Source organism: Poecile atricapillus, chromosome 2 (assembly GCF_030490865.1).
Source record: "Poecile atricapillus isolate bPoeAtr1 chromosome 2, bPoeAtr1.hap1, whole genome shotgun sequence".
NCBI lineage: Eukaryota > Metazoa > Chordata > Aves > Passeriformes > Paridae > Poecile > Poecile atricapillus.
Window position 1 is genome coordinate 45,751,911 of NC_081250.1, and position 17,417 is coordinate 45,769,327.

Here is a 17,417-nt window from a genome sequence, read left to right on the forward strand (position 1 = left end):
CAAACCTTCCAGAAATATCCACTGTTCAAGTTTGTACTCCCATTTTCTTACTCATGATGCTACAGATATAGTACAAAAAAGTCAAGCACCTCCTTGGGTTTTCAAATACAAAAATAAACCACTTGCAATTAAAAGGTGGATAATTCTTATCCAAGGGGATGCAGACTTCCCACTCCTTTGAGACGTGGCAACAGCTCTTATTACATGATCCCACACAGATACTCGTACAACTACAATGTTTAGGAACCCTAAGTATGGCCTGGGACCCCACCAGCCACTGTTTGATGTAAAAGGGCGGCCCCTCCCTCAAAGAGCTCAGCAGCACAATACACTACTGGCATAACAAAGCAGGTACTGAAGAATCATCAACACAAACCTCAAAAACCCCTGACAAATGCTTCCTGATGCCTTTTCCCATTGCTGTGGATGGATGGGTGGGCATGGGGGGCGTGTTCCCTAATTAGTGAAACGGAAGCCTGCAGCAGGTCCCCATAAAGTTCTTCCAAAACATGAAGGAAGAGAACACCAGCCCTGGAAGCTGCTTCACAGACTGCATTTCACTGCATTTCAGCACTTCCCACTGGACAACCCTAAGCATCACCTGCAAAATACTTACTGTAAACAGTACAAAGTACTTCTGGTTATTCTCTCCTACACAGTTATTGACCCACGGGCAGTGATGGTCCATTTTTCGAATGCACCTCTTGCAAACACTGAAAGAACATAGGTCTTTTATTAACAGCACTTTTCATTCCAGGAACACAAGATTTTACAGGGGTTTGGGGACAAAGAAATTCAGGAAAAGAATAAGAGGTGAAATCTGAACATAAAATAATTTACTTGCCACCGTATTTATATTTGTGGTTTGCTTACTTAACTAAGCCTGTTCAAAATGAACCATACAATACCAAACCACCATTGCAAAAATTAAGGCTATGCATCAGTGGTTCTTTCCAAAATATGGTTTGAACAATACATTCGGGAAGATGGAAAAAATCTGTGATTTTGTTTTGTTTTAATCTAATTGGCCTGTAAAAATGTCCACAGATTAAAACCAAACAGAAATCACAAAGAAATAAAAGGCAGTAATGAATAAAGATACTTTTCAGAGTTTCTAACAACAGACTAAGGCTTATTTGCCAACATTTGGTGGTAGCAGAAACTTGCAGAAAAAAGAAAATCAAATAAGGCATTAGAAAAGATTCCTGACATCAAGGTAAGCCACAGACGAGCAGAAAATAGCTGTGGCAGTCAGTCAGGAAGATGGCACCACGATATACATTCCAGGTGAAATTAGATGTTAAAGCACTTCACAAAACCAGGCTAATAAAATCGAAATTCAAATTCTTGCCAGCGTGCAAATTGTGGCTGGAAGTCAAATAATTAAAACATTATTACTCTGTCTGAACATCATTCTCTTGCTTAGTCAGTAACTGCTTCAACTCACATAATAAAGTCTTTTTCTCTGCTGCTTTCTCAGATGATAGGAGACGAAAGGCAGTCAGTCTCCTGATACCACATTGTACAAACAAGCACAGAAATCAAATATGAAAAAACACAAAACCCCGAAGCAAACAAACAACAGACCCAGAAAGGAAACAGCCATTCCAGAACAATTCTGGCAGCAATGAAACAAAGGACTAAGCGCTCTGCTAATTTTATTTTTCTTCTTCTAACAAAAAGTATTTTGACCTTAATATAAATAATAAACTTCAACACCCAAACACTTAAGGGAAACTCAAACAAAAACATAAACATGTTCTTATCAGCATGTATGAATAAATAACAGAAAACCTCTCTGTCAGAAGAGCCTTTCACTCACTTTAATTGGTGGGAGGGGATAATCCCCAAGGATATGTGCTATGCCTGAAAAACAAGTGAGTTACTATAGGCCTGATCCTTAAATGAAAATCCAGGCAGTCAGGCCCCAGCCTCCCAGTATGGGGCCAGATTAGGAGCTCCTTCTCCTCAGGCAAACCTGGATTCCCTACTACCTGTCAGCCCCACGTGCAGTGGGAAACAAGAAAAGCCTTGTTTTGCCAAAACAAGCAGCTTAAAATTATTTGAAGCTACATGAGGTCTAAAATCAACAGGCACAGTAAAAGCAATTTATCTGCCAGGTAATGTACTTTGTAAGACAAGTATCTCTTGTTGTGATTAAAAACAAAAGGAAGGGGTAAGGGGAGGAAGGTGGTGAAGCAGGAGGATGCCTCCCTGTGTGCAGGTGTGCACACACTTCCCTTGGGCTCTGGGAGAGGTGAGGACCCAAGCAACCTTCCAACTGCTCCTGCTTCCCCAGAGGGACAACCTGAAGCAGCCAAGCCACAGATGTGAAACAGACAGGAGAGGAGGCTGGGAAAGGAGTTTTATTCCATTTACACCAAAAACGGCTGGATGATAGGCAGAACAGGAAGTTAGCTGAAGGAAAAGAAAACACAGAAACCACAACTAAACACTACAGGGAACAGGGATTGCCCATACTCTTGACACTTTCCTCCACTCAACCACCTAGCTTCCAAATGCTGGCAGGACTAGTTTACTGGGCACAGGGGACTCACTAAATAGCATACTCATCAAAAACATCCTGGTCCCTCTGGCATACAGCTAGCAGTATCCCCTGCTGATGCATACACCCAGACTTGATATGTTAAAGTCTAATAAATGTCCCTGGGCCACAACAAAAATATTTAACTGAAAATTCTCAACAGCATCAGTGCTCAGTGGATCCCCTTCCCAAATCCTAATGTCTGACAACTTATCTTAAAGGATGGAAAAAAGGACCATGCTGACAAGGTTTTGTGTTTAGCCAGTCTTTTTCATTTACCTACACTGTGAGTCATCATCAAGACAGCATTTTAGATGTGAAGTTTCATTCATAATTGAAAAGCTGTCAGAGGGGATTTTACAGTAGCATTAATAAGTGATAGGCATGATCACATTGCTCCTGCTGAATAACCAACTCCTGATTTTCATTAAAATTAAAAAAAAACAAACCAAAAACAACAAAAAAAAAATAAGAACATTTGCAAACTGAAGCTCTGAAAACAAATATGAAAGAAACGACCAGCAGGACAAGTTTGCTCAGCTCATTACCATGTGTTTCCCTCCCCACAAGACCACTGCATGAATCAGCACTCGCACAGGTACGAGCTCTCTCTGTATGTATTGGTTTTTGAGTAGGTAAGGAAGTTACACTAGTGCAAACTTATTAACTACTTACTGGAAAGCAGGTTCGCTTGCTCTAAAAGCAGAAGAGAATTTTAGGAAGTAGTTATTTTTTTGCTCACTGCCTTTAGTACTAAAAAGCTCACTACCAGTTACTCTCTTCCGGGAAGTTTATCCTACCAGAAAAAGAAAGGACATGACAGATCAGTAGGCATACTGATCCATCACACAGAACAGAACAGTCACAGTACTCAATGAAAATGTGGAAGTCTGAACCCTTAAAAAATATATACAGTTACCTGCACTTCAGTTTTAACTTAAATATCACTTCTAAATAGAATACACAGTTAGACAAATGGGTGTGTGAATAAAAACCAAAATGGAAAAGACACTGACCCTTTGGGAGACGTTTTATAGATTTCTATGTATTTTGGAATAAAATGTCTCTTTTCAAGTAATTTTGACATGAAAATTTATGGAATGTCAGTTACAAGTCTGGAACCAAGGCAGCACTCGAAAATTTTAAGTGTTTCTCACTTTGCACGAAGTAGCCCCAGCCTCCTATATATGAAAATTTGTCAGAAAAGATACGAGATTTCTTTTGAGAAGCTTAAATGTGTCTGGCACTATTGGCAACAGAATTTGTATGCCAATCCTCAGCTGACCCACTCCAGTCTCAGACTGCAGAAACAGGGCACACTGGTGAATTATTCTTGAGGTCTTGATGAAACAGCCATCCTCAGAAGAGCCTTTACCTGCAGTGATGTGCTCTGTCGGGTTTGATGCTACAACACTTTGGGCACTTGTAAACCACCTGTCCTGGCTTTAGCTGTAAACTCTCGATGAACTCTTTTGTGGCATTACCTTTGGGTACAGCACCCTGCAGGAAAAGAAAACCAACAAATTGGGAGATTAACTTGTGAACATTATGGCTGCTAAAAACAACAGGATGATTTAAAACTATGGGAGGGGAAGGAAGAAAAAGAAAAAGAGTAAAAGCTTCCCTAAGATCAACATTTTCAAGAAGAGCAACAAAATTCAGAAAAGAAATTTAAATGTGGTCTTAAAACACGAAGCCACATATTTACACATAATTTTGGTGGGGCACTTGTTGTTTTTTTAAAACATCAATAAGCCTCCACTTAAGCAATTAAGTCTTTCGTAGTCCTACAGTAACCTTAAAATATTTAAGAATCCTCATCCCTCTTTTCACATTAACGAATTTATCATGTCAGTGTTTCTTGTCACAAACTGAAAACTGCAGATGTTTTATGCCAGTAGAAGCAGCTTCTTCTGAAGTATCACTGTGTACACTAAGAGTTGCTGGTAAACAACTCATGTATTTATAGTTATGCTTCCATTGTGTATTTGTTATTTAAATTGGGGTTTAACATTCAAACAGTGAACACTTAGAACTGTCACACCTGAATAAGACCAGGTAAAACATTCTCAGATGTGCAATTTCCACTTTAAAGTATATCCTTAAATAGATAACATATTGCAGCTACAGAAGCCCAAGTTCATGTATGAAATAAAAACAGCGATGCAATATTTCAATAGATTTCTGATGGAACAGTCTCCTTTTAGTACATCTATGCAACCTCCCAACAGCAATAAACAGGAATGACACATGAGTGAGAGAACTGCACATTAAATCAGTAGTATAAGGCTCTTTTAAGCAGTCTTTGGGGCGTTTTTTCCCACAAAAACTCCCAACAGGCCTGACTAATTTAAAAATTACCAAAACCAATTTCCACAAAATGCTACAACTCATGCTCTCTTTCTTCAGTATTCAGCGAAGCTCAAAACTTTAGGAATGTTTTTAGCAAGGGACCCTTGGAAGCAGTTCCTGAAATGCAGGACACACACTATCAGTTGTGAAGACCTGAGTTGTTAATTTATTTATAGTAAGAATTCTGCTTGTTTGCCTCAACGGTGCTCTCTGTTTCATTCTGATCCTACATATGCCCCTGGTTCCCTGTGTCCTGGAAGCTTCCTTAATCCCAGACTCACTGTCTGCCAGATGTTAGTCCACCCCTTCTCTCTATCTTCCCTCCTGCAATTTATTTAGCTGAATTCCTCATTAAAAAATGAAACAAAATCCCACTGTCTCTCCATCCACGTACATAAATCCCACCTCACACTAGGAATTAACATATCTTTTCCCAATTACACTCAACAGAGATTGTATCTGCTTCTCCAACACTGCTTGCCTAGCCTGTTTCCAAACACAGCTTTTGTTTCACAAGAGCTGCTGCTACCTGCAAAATAATTTCAGAGACCTGAAGGTCCCTAAGCATAAAAATCACACAACATACAATAATTAACATACACCCTTAGGATACAAACTATCTAACACACTGCTGCAACCCTCTATTCCTGAGTCCAGCAATCAGAAGTTTCAGAGGCTAAACTACTGCTTACACTTCTGCCCAGCAGCAGTAGCATGCAATTCATTAGTCTTTACCATAAATTGTGAGATTAACCCAAATCAAGCCACTTCTGCAGTGCTGTGGCTTCTGGGAGAGCTGGAATCTAAGAAACAAAGATTATAATGAAGTCTGAACAGGACCTAACAAGGTTTCAAGAGGGAAATAACATTTGGAAGGGACAGAATATCAGAGGCACACCACCACTCCCAACAGCAACAAGAACATTTGTGAGGAAGGAGACAGGAGAAGTCTAAGCTTGTCTTTCCTTCCACTGACTAGTGGAGATGGGGTTTTGAACTGAGTCTGCTGTCCGGAGGTTATTAAGCAAAATAAACCATCCCAGGCCATTCAGAATTGGCATCATGGTGCTAAACTTTGTCACAAACTGAAAAATGAGAAAGCAGCAAATTTGATCTCTCAAAGCAATGTCCTAAGGATACATACAAGAGGATCTCACGACTCTGATGCTTTCCAACTTGCCTAAGAACTGCCATCCCTTAGCATGCTCAGTCCATATTTATTTCAGCATTGTCCAATACATTCAACAAAATCAGTAGAAGGAGAGATGGAAACACAGCTTTTCAAAACAACACATGTTCTGCTCTGTTCTGCTGAAGCAATACTTGCCAAGGCAGACAACCAAAACCAGCTTTTCCAGCTTTCCTGTTTGTCAAGACACAACAAGCCACAAACACGAGATCTGCCATTGGGGAGAAAATAGCACCAGAGAGGAACACTCTCCTTCCCAGTGCAGAAAGAGGAGCTGCTCACACACCAGGAATCTAACGCTAGGTCCTTGACTTTGCATCCGACTTGAGTGGGACGAAAAATTAGCATACCACATCAGCAGCCTCACTCAGCAGGCTGACACACAAAAGTTATTTAAATCTGCCACTCACTCAGCAACTGAGTTACCCAACATCTAGCAGACAAGAAAAACACTGCCTGTTTCTTTCCGAGACACACAGAGAGAGGTGTATACTTACTGGATCTGTCAGCATAGCACGAAAATGTGAAGCCAAAGCGAGGAAAGCCAAGGTGTTGAACAGTGTGCCATTGATGACACTATAAACATAATCTCTCGATGGAACTAGCATGACAAGAAGGACTACAAAGTCGGCATAGAACACCAGCATCCAGGTAACGACAGCACATGCAATACCACAGCCATCTCGAATAAACCACATTGTTCCCAGGGAAGCGCGGCTAGGAGGTGGAACACACTTTTCTGGCTGGAGGTATTCAGGTGTCCTTTCAATATCTCTGAAGCGGTGGACTGGAGTAATCATCATAGGCTATTATGTCCATACTTGCATCTGAAAGAGAGTCAGAAACAGTGCTCACTGCTCTGCCAGACATCCAGACCTCTGGTCACATAATGGCACGGTCATCACATGGGAGAACTGCAGAAAGTGAAATGAAAAAGCCAAAAAGGTAAATAAATCAAACACAAAATAATGGATTGGGAAACCACACTCTTGCGCTTATCGGAACACTCCTTACTCAGAAGACTCTAAGTGCTTTCAAGAAGTGCTTAATTACACACTAGGTCTACCTGTGTGCCACCTACACCTCCCTAAGTGGAAAGGCAATAAGCATTTTAATGAAGAAAAAGTCATCAGGTAGGAGCCAACAGGAGCTGCCACAACAGGAACTGAAGCAAGAACTCAGCACTGTCATGTGAGGGGAGAAGAGAAAGTCCTGGCACCGCTGGCAGGGTCTCTTCTTGCTGCTTCAGATTCAGGAAAGGGAAGGGTCTTTTCTACACATACTGGGAAACTTAGCAAGTGGAAGAGATTTCCTTTCTCCTTACCCATTGCCACCCAGCTTTGGGATAAAAGTTCAAAAACAAACAGCTGTACAGTTAGATTTGCAGGAACTGATTAAGAAGCAACCCAGAAAAGATCCTGACAGGAACTTCTAGTCTTGACTGGAGGACGTAACCTCCCAACAACAGCTGTCTCCCACTCTCCCCTCCTCCTCTGGCCTTACATCCCTTGGAAGTCTTCTGCTTTGGCATGCCTCTCCCATCACCTTTGCTCTATCCCTCAATGGCATTTGTTTTGCCTCCCATTCATGATGTCCAGCCGACTCCACTCTACTTCAGCAAGAGCACCAACACTGAGTCTGTCCTCTCCCCTCCAGCTCTGCAGACACCTTGTCTATCCAGAGAGTAAGATCCATCTTGGAACCAGAAACAGTAATGCTCCAGGTATGTGCCATGCTTGTGTAGTTTCCACATAACTCCCACCAAATACAGGCATTTGAGAAAACAGAGAAGGTGCTCCTAAGTCTTTGGCAAGGGATCAATCCATCTGCACTCAATCCATCCACCACTTAAGGCTGGAGCACACCTGGAATGCTACGCTTTGAAAGCAGCTCTTTACACACCCAGCAACTTCTTCCAAAGACACTTCTACTCAGAGTATTTGCTCAGTGCTCTAAACACTTCATAACGCTACACCCTCTAAAGACCCACCTCCTACAAAAATGGCTACAGTAATTCTACTACCAAATACACTGAATTTCATATGCCTGAATGGAAGGTATCAGCCTCCTGCTGTTTCAAAATTAAGGCTTATTCTCATGGCTTTGCAAAAAAGAGTGTTCATTATGCCACTGAAATTCAGAGAAAATGTTCACCATTAATTAAGTTGTCAGCCATAGATGTTCATACTAGAGCTATTTTTGTCTTTAATTGTTTAAAAATTGATACAATTTACAGAAAACATAGTGAGAGAATTGTAGAATTCCCTAGGACTTCAAACTTTTCTCCAGATTTTATGGCTAAGTTCTGCCAAGTACAAGAAGAAAGCTCTACTCCGTCTAACACCAATCTAAACGGAGATGTTGCTGCCCCCATCTCAACAGGGAAGGAGATGAGAGTTTACTTTTCAGTTGTTATATTAAGAAGACCAAACTGAAAAGAGGGCAATTATTCTTTCACAGCCAAAGAATAAGGCTATTAATGAGCAGGATGATTAATTACATCCAAGCACAGAAGTGATGAGTTTTGTGTGCCTGAATGCAAGCGTTACGAAGAGAGGTACTGGAACTGCTGTGGCCACAGTGTGCAGCAAAAGCCAGGAGCACAAACTTCCTAGGCGCACAGAAGCAGATGAACTAGACCATTTAGAATATTTGTTTTCTAACACAACTCATATAAATAAACTAGGAGAATTAGGTATTTTCTCATCTTTCCACTTTGAATATTTAATATGCTGCCAAGCGAGTTTAAGATTATTTATGAATCTGAAGAAAGTCACGTGGATTAATGTTAAAGCATATCAGTCTTGTATTTATACACACATCACACAGAACAGAAATCAAGATGAAAATGTCCTTGTGAGGATGTCATTTACTTTGGCAAGAAAAAAACCCACAACAAAAAACCCACTCCTCATTCACAAAACTCACTTAACACATTGTAATTACTCTGTATTTTAACCACAGCTATAATTTAGCCTCATGATTCCTGATATTTAGGAAGACAAGCTATGTCATTTTCATAAACAGTGATTACCCAAACAATCTGGCAGTCTAAGTTCAGATAAATCTATACCTACTAGTACATGCATACCTTGTTTCCCATTTTTCACAATTTCTGTAAGGACAATTATACATTCATTCACTCACGAAGACTTATCTAGTATTTCTAAGACTTAATTCTTCCACTCCCTCAAGGAAACAGGTTAACCTTCACTGCTTGTTTGATAGTCTTATTAAAATTGCTATGCTTGTTTGCCAGCTGAAAATAAAACTGACAGAATTGAAGACTCACACCTGACATCAATGTTTAGTTGACAAGAACATCACATTACATTAAAAAGTAAGAAAGAAATCTGCAATTTAGGTGTTCAATTTTCAATCGAAAGTTTAGATTGATCAGCTACAGTAACAAAGCTGGGACAGTCCTGAACATAGACCCTCAGGACTTTTTGCCTAGACTCTGAGCCATTTTTTTTCCCCCTAAGGTTTTGTATCCCAAAGCAAAGGAATCTAACAGGAAAAGCAAACTCCTATTTAACAAAAGAATCAGTTTGACAAGTCACCTTAAGGTCAGTATTAGCAAAGACTGACTGAAAGCTGAACAAATACACAGTGATTAAGCTGTGGGTTTAGTTCTGAGCAGCACACTTCAGCAGTGAAATAAAAATTAATCTCTCTTGCAAGTGCAGAAAGAGGTTTCACTCCAATAAAAGTTTTACAGCTCTCTCTCAGAACTATTATTGAGCTAAACTGGGGAAAAAAATAAGAAAAACCTATTGCTGTGTAACTGTCTAAGGAGAAACTGGAAGAAGCCCTGAGGCCTCCTCAGTCTCAAAGTCTGGAGACTCATTTCTGCAGTGAGTCAAGAGGACAGCACACAGGCCCCTGATTATGGCTGAAGGAAAATTTTGTTATTTGATGTACTTTGCCATTAAATGCTTGCTTTAGAGGCCTCATTAGGCAACAAAATAAATCAGTACATAAAAACCATACATTGAGAAATACATACGTGTTTCAGTGTTCATTATCTTAAGAGTCAAGCTATAGGAGCTTGGAGCCTCAGCTTCCCTACCACATGACCCGGTTAGTGGGGTTTTTTAAATTCCTTGTTCTTACATACACAAACATCTGTTTTGGTTTATGTTGCCCAGTTTGGTATTTTCAGATAAATAATACAACCAAAAAAAAAAAGGTTGTAGCAGGGTGGGAGCAGTAACTTGCCCTAACTGGTTTGCCCTTCAATCACGCTGCATATGAACTTAATTTATAATACAGATGGAATATGTCAGCTCCTCCTGCTGTGGAGCAAACAATACGTAAACAGTGTAGGCAAAGGGCTTAAGGACTTAATCTTGGTGTCAGGCTACAAGGGTGGCCACTAGGTAAGTGTGAGATACAATGACAACACACACATCAAGTCAGCTTAATGACATGACAGAGCAAAGACCTTTTCTTTTTATCTGGAAGGCATTTGGCAATACAGGAACAATCAAAAAGCATGTAGTACATAAGTTAGAAATGTAAACAAAACAAAAATGAAAATCCACTTCCTGCTACAATGAACACTTAAAATATGCTATTACACCCTATATAAACTGTCTTTTCACCTGCCACAAACCATGTCAAAAAAATCTGGTTTTTAATGGCCTGTGACAGCCAAAGAATGTGCTAAGAATGTACAAACAAACGATGTGGGCCTTCACCCAATAAGTACCTGAGGTTCTGATGAAAAACTTATAGCAAGCTTAACTCACCATCATCGTGAACATGCTGATTTTCATGTAATCATTCATGTTAGTTAAGTCAAGCACATGGGTCTGACTTGCAAAGCTACAGCATTACAATGTACATTGCAACCATTTCCTCCATTACAAGTCCATTAACACTGAACTTTGGGAAGAGGTTACATTTTCACTCTGTCATATGAACTAAGTGAATTTTGAGTTCTGCAAATTACATGAAAACAATACTGGGGAAAAAAAAAGAATAAAAAGAAGATCAGGGCAGATCATGGACTTTTTTTTTAGGTTTTCAGTTTGGTTTTTTATTTCCTTCAAAGAAATACTTCCCAACAGCTTTTATGACACACAGAGTACCTGAAAGATGACAAACAACACTGAAGTTAAATTTTTATCATCAAAAGGAAGCAAAGATACATAACTAGTCATACTATATTCACGACAGCTAAAGTAGGCACTCTAGATCCACAGGACAGATGTCCTTTTATACAAAACCAATCAGCTCCAGACAGATAGAGAGAAACTGCAGAAGAATTCATTTTTAAGCTTATTTCATTTTTCTGTACATAAAACTGCATAGATTAAAACACCGCATATTTAATCTTTCTTTGCAAGAGATGTAAGAGAAGGTGAGTTTCCTAACTAAAAGGGTTTTTACCTACGCCTCTCCTGCCACAGTTCCATGCAGCCAAAATCTAACAAGCTTGTGAAAACTTGTCAAAGCAGAGATAGTAAGAAAATATCAGTATTTAAATGCATTTTCCTAATGGCTCCTGCAAAGCCTAAAAAGCTTTATCTGATCTGCAGGAGTGCAACAAAACAGGCCAGCTATGCTGAGAATTTTTGGCAGTCTCCTGCAGATTCATCCAGATATCCACTGGCATGGCAGCTTCCAGCCCCTGGACGGTCAATGGGACATTTCTAACAGGTCTGTGAAAGGCAGCTAAAAAAAGCAAACCTATTATTAGCAGGCTCAAATTTGCTACAGAGATCTGTACTTCCATTGGAATACTTTCAGGACTCTGCACATGGTTAAAAAAACCAACCAAACAACAAACAAAACAAACCCCACCCCAATTTGGGCTAAAAACCCAAATGGGTAAAAACATGATCTTGGATTATAAAGGCAAAGGCAACAGGGAAGAAGAAGCGGGCACGGAAGTTAAGTCTGCGTTTACAGGACACCCGATGACTCAGATCAAATTATCACAGGGCAAAGTCAGCACTGCCAGCCCTCCTCCAGCCACCCCAGGAGTAGGGAAAAGGATTCTGCCTATCACAGATACTTCTTCATTTTTCTCCTGGAAATTCAGGCTACGTTAAGGAGTATAGTTACAGCCTAAATACTACGTTACCAGCTATGCATCTGCTTTTAGCAAAAGGTAAGAAATATCTCAAGATTGTCCTGAATCCTTTGGCTCCTGAAGTCAGGCAATTTCAACACTTTCAGTTCCCCTACTAAAGAAAAATGGCATAAAGAAATCTTTAAAAAATTACAAGGCTTAAAATAAATGTGCATTTCCTGAGGGTAAATGCATAGGCTTGGATTACCTCCCTTGAAAAGGGGAATACAGAGCATGTAAAACCAGATGGTTTATACCAACCAATTTATAGCATTTTTCTATACATGAAGGGAGTAAGTGGCTGCATTATAATGCTTTATAGTAATTGTTTACAAAACTGTTTATAACTACTTTGATGTTATTTTCTATTTTTAATTTATTTCTTATTTCAAAGAGGTCTCACACGAACAAGACCTTAGAAAAAATGGCTCACGCTAAAATCATACTTTCATTATTTTTGTCAGAAGCATCTTTTTAGAGGGGAAGATTTAATTGAAGTCATGCCTTCCTGAAGAACATGTTTGAATAGGAGCGCAAATACACAGAGGGAGCTTCTCCCTAAGGAAAGAAAGCAAAGGGGGAAATTACCTCAAAGATGTCTGGTCATATCTAGAAACTCCATCCTGAGGGCTTGGATCGGGCTGAGAGGGACAACCTCAAAAGAGATGCAGCCACATAAGGCACAAACACCTCAGTCCTCCTCTAATTTACATCAGTGTAGACAAGAAGCAGCTTCAACAGTGCCAGAGGAATTCCGTCAGTAGAACTGAAAGGAAAATAAGGCCATGTTTTCTGCATTACAAATACAGGGGTTTCCCTATCCTGATGCTTGCGGTATGCAGTCTCTCAGGGCACATGATAACAGCTTCCTGGTTGATGTCTGTATCATTTCTGTTTAACTAATGGACATGTATCGTATCAATAAATTATAATGCAATAAAGACTGACCTAAGAGTCTGAGTTATCTGGTGACTGCACCCCCACCAAAAGGCCTGTCAGCTGCTAGCCTGAGCAAAGGAGAGCAAAGACAATGTAGTTACTGTCCAAGGTACAAAAACACTGGACCACTATGGATGAGTGACAAAATTGGGGCAACATGCAGAAACAGGGTACAAATCACAAGGGCACCAAGACTGAGGTCAGACTTGGATCTGACTTGTTCTGGTCACAAAGCTAGTGATCTTAATTTAATAAGTCTTGCATCAGAGATAGAAGGTACTTTATAAAACTGCCATTAAGTAATGAACCATTACAAAATAACTGGTAAGTTTTTAACTATCAGAGCTGAAAGGGGAACAGAGAAATTCTGTCACTTCAATCTCACAGTTTCCCAATAGACCAAATACACACAAGCTACTAAACCTATGTCAAAAGAGAAATATTAATCCTGAGCATACCATCTTTGTTGCATTGCCATCTATCTAAAGTTAAGCATTCGAAGGAAAGAGCAATCGTGCAGGAGAGACTGCACCAGGAAACAGAAAACAACAGATGGGGATGTCATGCTTTCCCACAGCATTGCAGTTATCCTGAATGCACAGCCTTACGAGAGACAAAACAAGAGAAGCTGTCCTGGTCTTCTGGACAGCTTTGCAATTTACATGCTGACTCAGAATTTAAAACAGCAAGCCATTGGATTAGGGGAATGTAAATTCTCAATTTGTCCTTTATCAACTTTTTTTTTAAAGAAAGACAAAAATTAAAGGGGAAAGTTTATCTATAAAACTGGAATTATTTTTAGTTTCAATTTAGAAAACTACATAACTTTCATGGCATAAGGAATATGTTTTGCAGAGCAGGAAAGAGCTGCAGCTTCTACGTTTTAATCATAATAAGAAGCTGGCAGAACCCTTCTAGTCTAAAAAAAATATTCTAAATAGTATCTTTCAAGGCAGGAAGAGCACTTTAACTACCAGACATACGTTTTCACTCAAGATGGTCTATCGCAGGATTTGGCTCTCACCTGCTTTTGCTACAGCCCCCTCTTCACAAGCACGAACAAGTCACTCATTCTCTGATTTTATTCCCCCGCCTGTAGTTTATTATTCTGCTTTGCCACATAGGGGCAGGTAAAGATGTAGGTATGAAGGCTGTAAGGCATTTAGATTTTAAATCTACATATTACACCGAAGCAGATCCCTAAGCTGACTACAGAAAGTACACAGGGTATACATTAAAATAACACATAAACAACATAGGGACCAAAAAATTATCACCTCTGTCCTGCAAAGTTAAAATCACAACTAGAAGAAATGTATGCTGATACTTCAGAGAACTGGAAAAACCTGCAGGTTCAAAGTTGTGTAGGTTAAAGCTTTTGAAACATAGCAAAGAACATCTGAGTTGGCAAACTAAGCATTTCTTGTTTTGCTCACTTTAGCACTGGCAAGCAGAAGAGATCCTTGCTGCCATAAAAAAACCAGCTTCTGTGTGCAAACCTTAATTTTCCTATCTTTTGAAATACAGAGTTCAAGACAAGACCAGCTACAATATCTATTATCTTCCTTATCTATTCTGTGCTATATTGGACATCAGTAATTCAAGTGGCCACTGCAAAGAACAAAGATGCATATCACATTACTACCTCTATCACCTGCTACAGCCCTCTCTGTATCTATGGTATGGTACTACTGCCTTCCCACTAAACCTGTATATGTCTTCTTTTACCTTTTTTTTTTTTTTCCCAATAGCATAGTACTTTACCTTTACTCATTCACACCGTTTCAGCTTCAGCCCACTCTGCATGCTGCATCACATTTAAGATTGGTCATCCCTGTCAGTTCTGCATTATTGCAAAACTCACAGATGAACATAACACACCATCCACCACCAGCCCAGGAGCAGAAACATCAACAAGGGCTTGCATTTCCTCTCATTCAACATTCCTCTGTTGTTGAAAGATCGTAACAGTGGGTCTTCTGTGTCCTTTTTTTACTTGCTGTTTTACTTGCTCCTGGAATAGTGTTTCCCAACACTCTTCTAGCTGAACTCTGCTGCTGTAGCCTTCCCTCTCATTTCCTTACCTTTCCATGCCTTTCCTCTCTTTCTTTTTCCCCCTCCTCTTGCACTCCTACCTCTTCTCCTGTAACAGCACCGGCTCTGTATGGTCATCCTGTCACCTGCAAAGAGATACTGGGCTACAAGCCTTGACAAATCTCTTGCTGCAGTCTCCAGAAGCGCTGCAAGCAGCCCCCAAGCTGGGGACACAGCCAGGAGCAGGCAACAGGAGTTAACACACCAGTGCTCCCGTGCAGTGAGCCAGCACCTGGCTGCACCTCACCTCTAACACCTAGCACCTCACTAGCAGGGAACTGCTGCCATATGGGGAGGTCTTTGGCACCCACACCCTACAGACAAGCTGGCTCGCTCTTTTGGACTCCCTCTCAAAAGGACAACGTGTGAAGTGTTACTGGCAGACTTGCTGCACTGCAGCTCCAGGCAAGGGCTGTCTTCTTTCCTTATTGCCTGCACAACACAGGAAACACACAGCTTCAATTAGGAAAGCTTTAACTTCTCCTTTTCTTGTACACAGCCTGAAGCTTCAGATCAGTTACATGCACAGGTTAAATATGATGTTCCAGGTACAACCAGTCACATTTAGTTTGCTTCAACCAGATAAGCACAGGATGCAGGGAATAAAAACTGACAACAAGCTATTCCGTCGTGTCACATTTTACATTATCTGCCGTCTTCTGCCAGGAATGCAGAAAAACTGTATTCCTGAATATTGACCTAAGAAAAAGGTCATGCCTACACTGCAGAGAGATCAGAGAAAAGCATAAGCTCACCCAACTAACATCTGCAGAGACTGGCTGAGCTACAGCCAGTCCATTTTCAGTCTGACACAACTGTGGGTGCCCATCCAGTCTCCTCCACAGGACAGATGTCCAGTTACAGCTGCATGGGAAATGTCTGCACAGGAAAACTGGCTCCATGAGCAAGTCTTCCTGAAATAATGCAACACTGCAAGTTTAAAGTGCATGGACTGTGCAACACTGCTAGCTCCTGCTCTGCTGGGAGTGCACAGCAATCCACCCATCGAGAAAAGTAAATTCATATTAGGTAAAAAAAAGAGATATTCACCAAAGCTGAGCTAACATTGCCCAGGATACACACATACTGCTGAAGACTGTCAGCTGTTCCCCTTTGCTGACACAAAGGAAACTGCCCAGAAAAAACACAGAACTACTTGGGCACAGCAGACCTGCATCTGCTGTGCAATTAAGCATTCATCTTCCTGCAACCTGCTCCCATTATTTGGATTAAATTACATTTGTGTACTTTTGTCTACAACCAAACAAGCAATTTCAAACTGAAATAGACACCATTGTCTTTAACTACATCACTTAAAATGAAAATTAAAAGAAAGCAGAAACATACATGAGAATACCCAATAGATGTTACTGCTGTAGGTCCTAAATGTCACAACAAATACTTTGGGGTTTAGGCCGACCTGATATTTGCCCTTTTATAAACCTATAAACACAAAGAGTTTCAGAGTCACACCTTCTAAATCTCAATGAACACTCAGTCAGACACAACTTACTACCAGCAGGTCCCACTGGTGTCACAAACACTATTGCATCAGTGAGGCAGCACCAAGAGCTACGCTGACAGAGTCATAGCCTTTGAAGAAGCGAATCTTCATTGCACAAGGGGCTGCATTTTTAAAAGAGTTAAGAATGGCGTAGCTCCCCTTATGATGACTCTTATCACTGAAATGCCTGTAACGCTACACAAAAGACTTATTTGTTGCTTTCATTAAGCAAAGAAAAACACAGTCCTTACTAATGCCTTGTTATGTACACCACAAAACACCCAATGCAGTCACCCACTGTAACTCACCAGTCCCTCCCTTCTCTGTGATTCCACTGTATCAGAACAACCATCTAAATTTGGGCTCATTTCCTACAGATCTGACATTGCACACACACCTTTCCTGTGCTAAGAGTCTGGCACACTGTCACACTCGTGCTGAAAAACACAGTTTATCTTCTCTGCATCAGGGTCAAAGGAAAGAGATCTAAACGAACTTTGCTGTCCATCCCACATCCCTCAGTGGTACACAGCGAGTGGAGAGCCCATCAGGGACCAAACTGCTGCCCCCTTCTCCCCAAGGCCCGTTTTCTTAATCGTTTCCTTGAGGACTATTTTCTAACGAGTCATCGTGAACTACTGCTTCTTAAAAATTTACCTTACAGAACTACTCCAGTAGCACTGAGAAGCTGCCGTTCTAAAGCAGTCCGGAT

General features: G+C 40.5%; 1 protein-coding gene across 9 annotated transcripts in view; it reads right to left on the minus strand.

Annotated features, from left to right (window-relative positions):
- The window catches only part of ZDHHC3 (zinc finger DHHC-type palmitoyltransferase 3), a 51,597-nt gene that overhangs the window by 29,086 nt on the left and 5,094 nt on the right, over positions 1–17,417 (minus strand). For 3 of the 9 annotated variants that reach the window (XM_058833602.1, XM_058833599.1, XM_058833598.1), the window contains exons 2-4: positions 6,584–6,913; positions 3,921–4,045; positions 617–713 (exon numbers count right to left, since the gene is read on the minus strand). In XM_058833602.1, the coding sequence (XP_058689585.1) occupies positions 617–713; positions 3,921–4,045; positions 6,584–6,889 (528 nt within the window). In that variant the 5' untranslated portion in view covers positions 6,890–6,913. Of the gene's footprint in view, positions 1–616; positions 714–3,920; positions 4,046–6,583; positions 6,914–12,756; positions 12,935–15,242; positions 15,288–17,417 lie in introns of those variants that run through there. The other 6 variants (XM_058833603.1, XM_058833597.1, XM_058833605.1 and 3 more) reach the window with 5 other exon arrangements.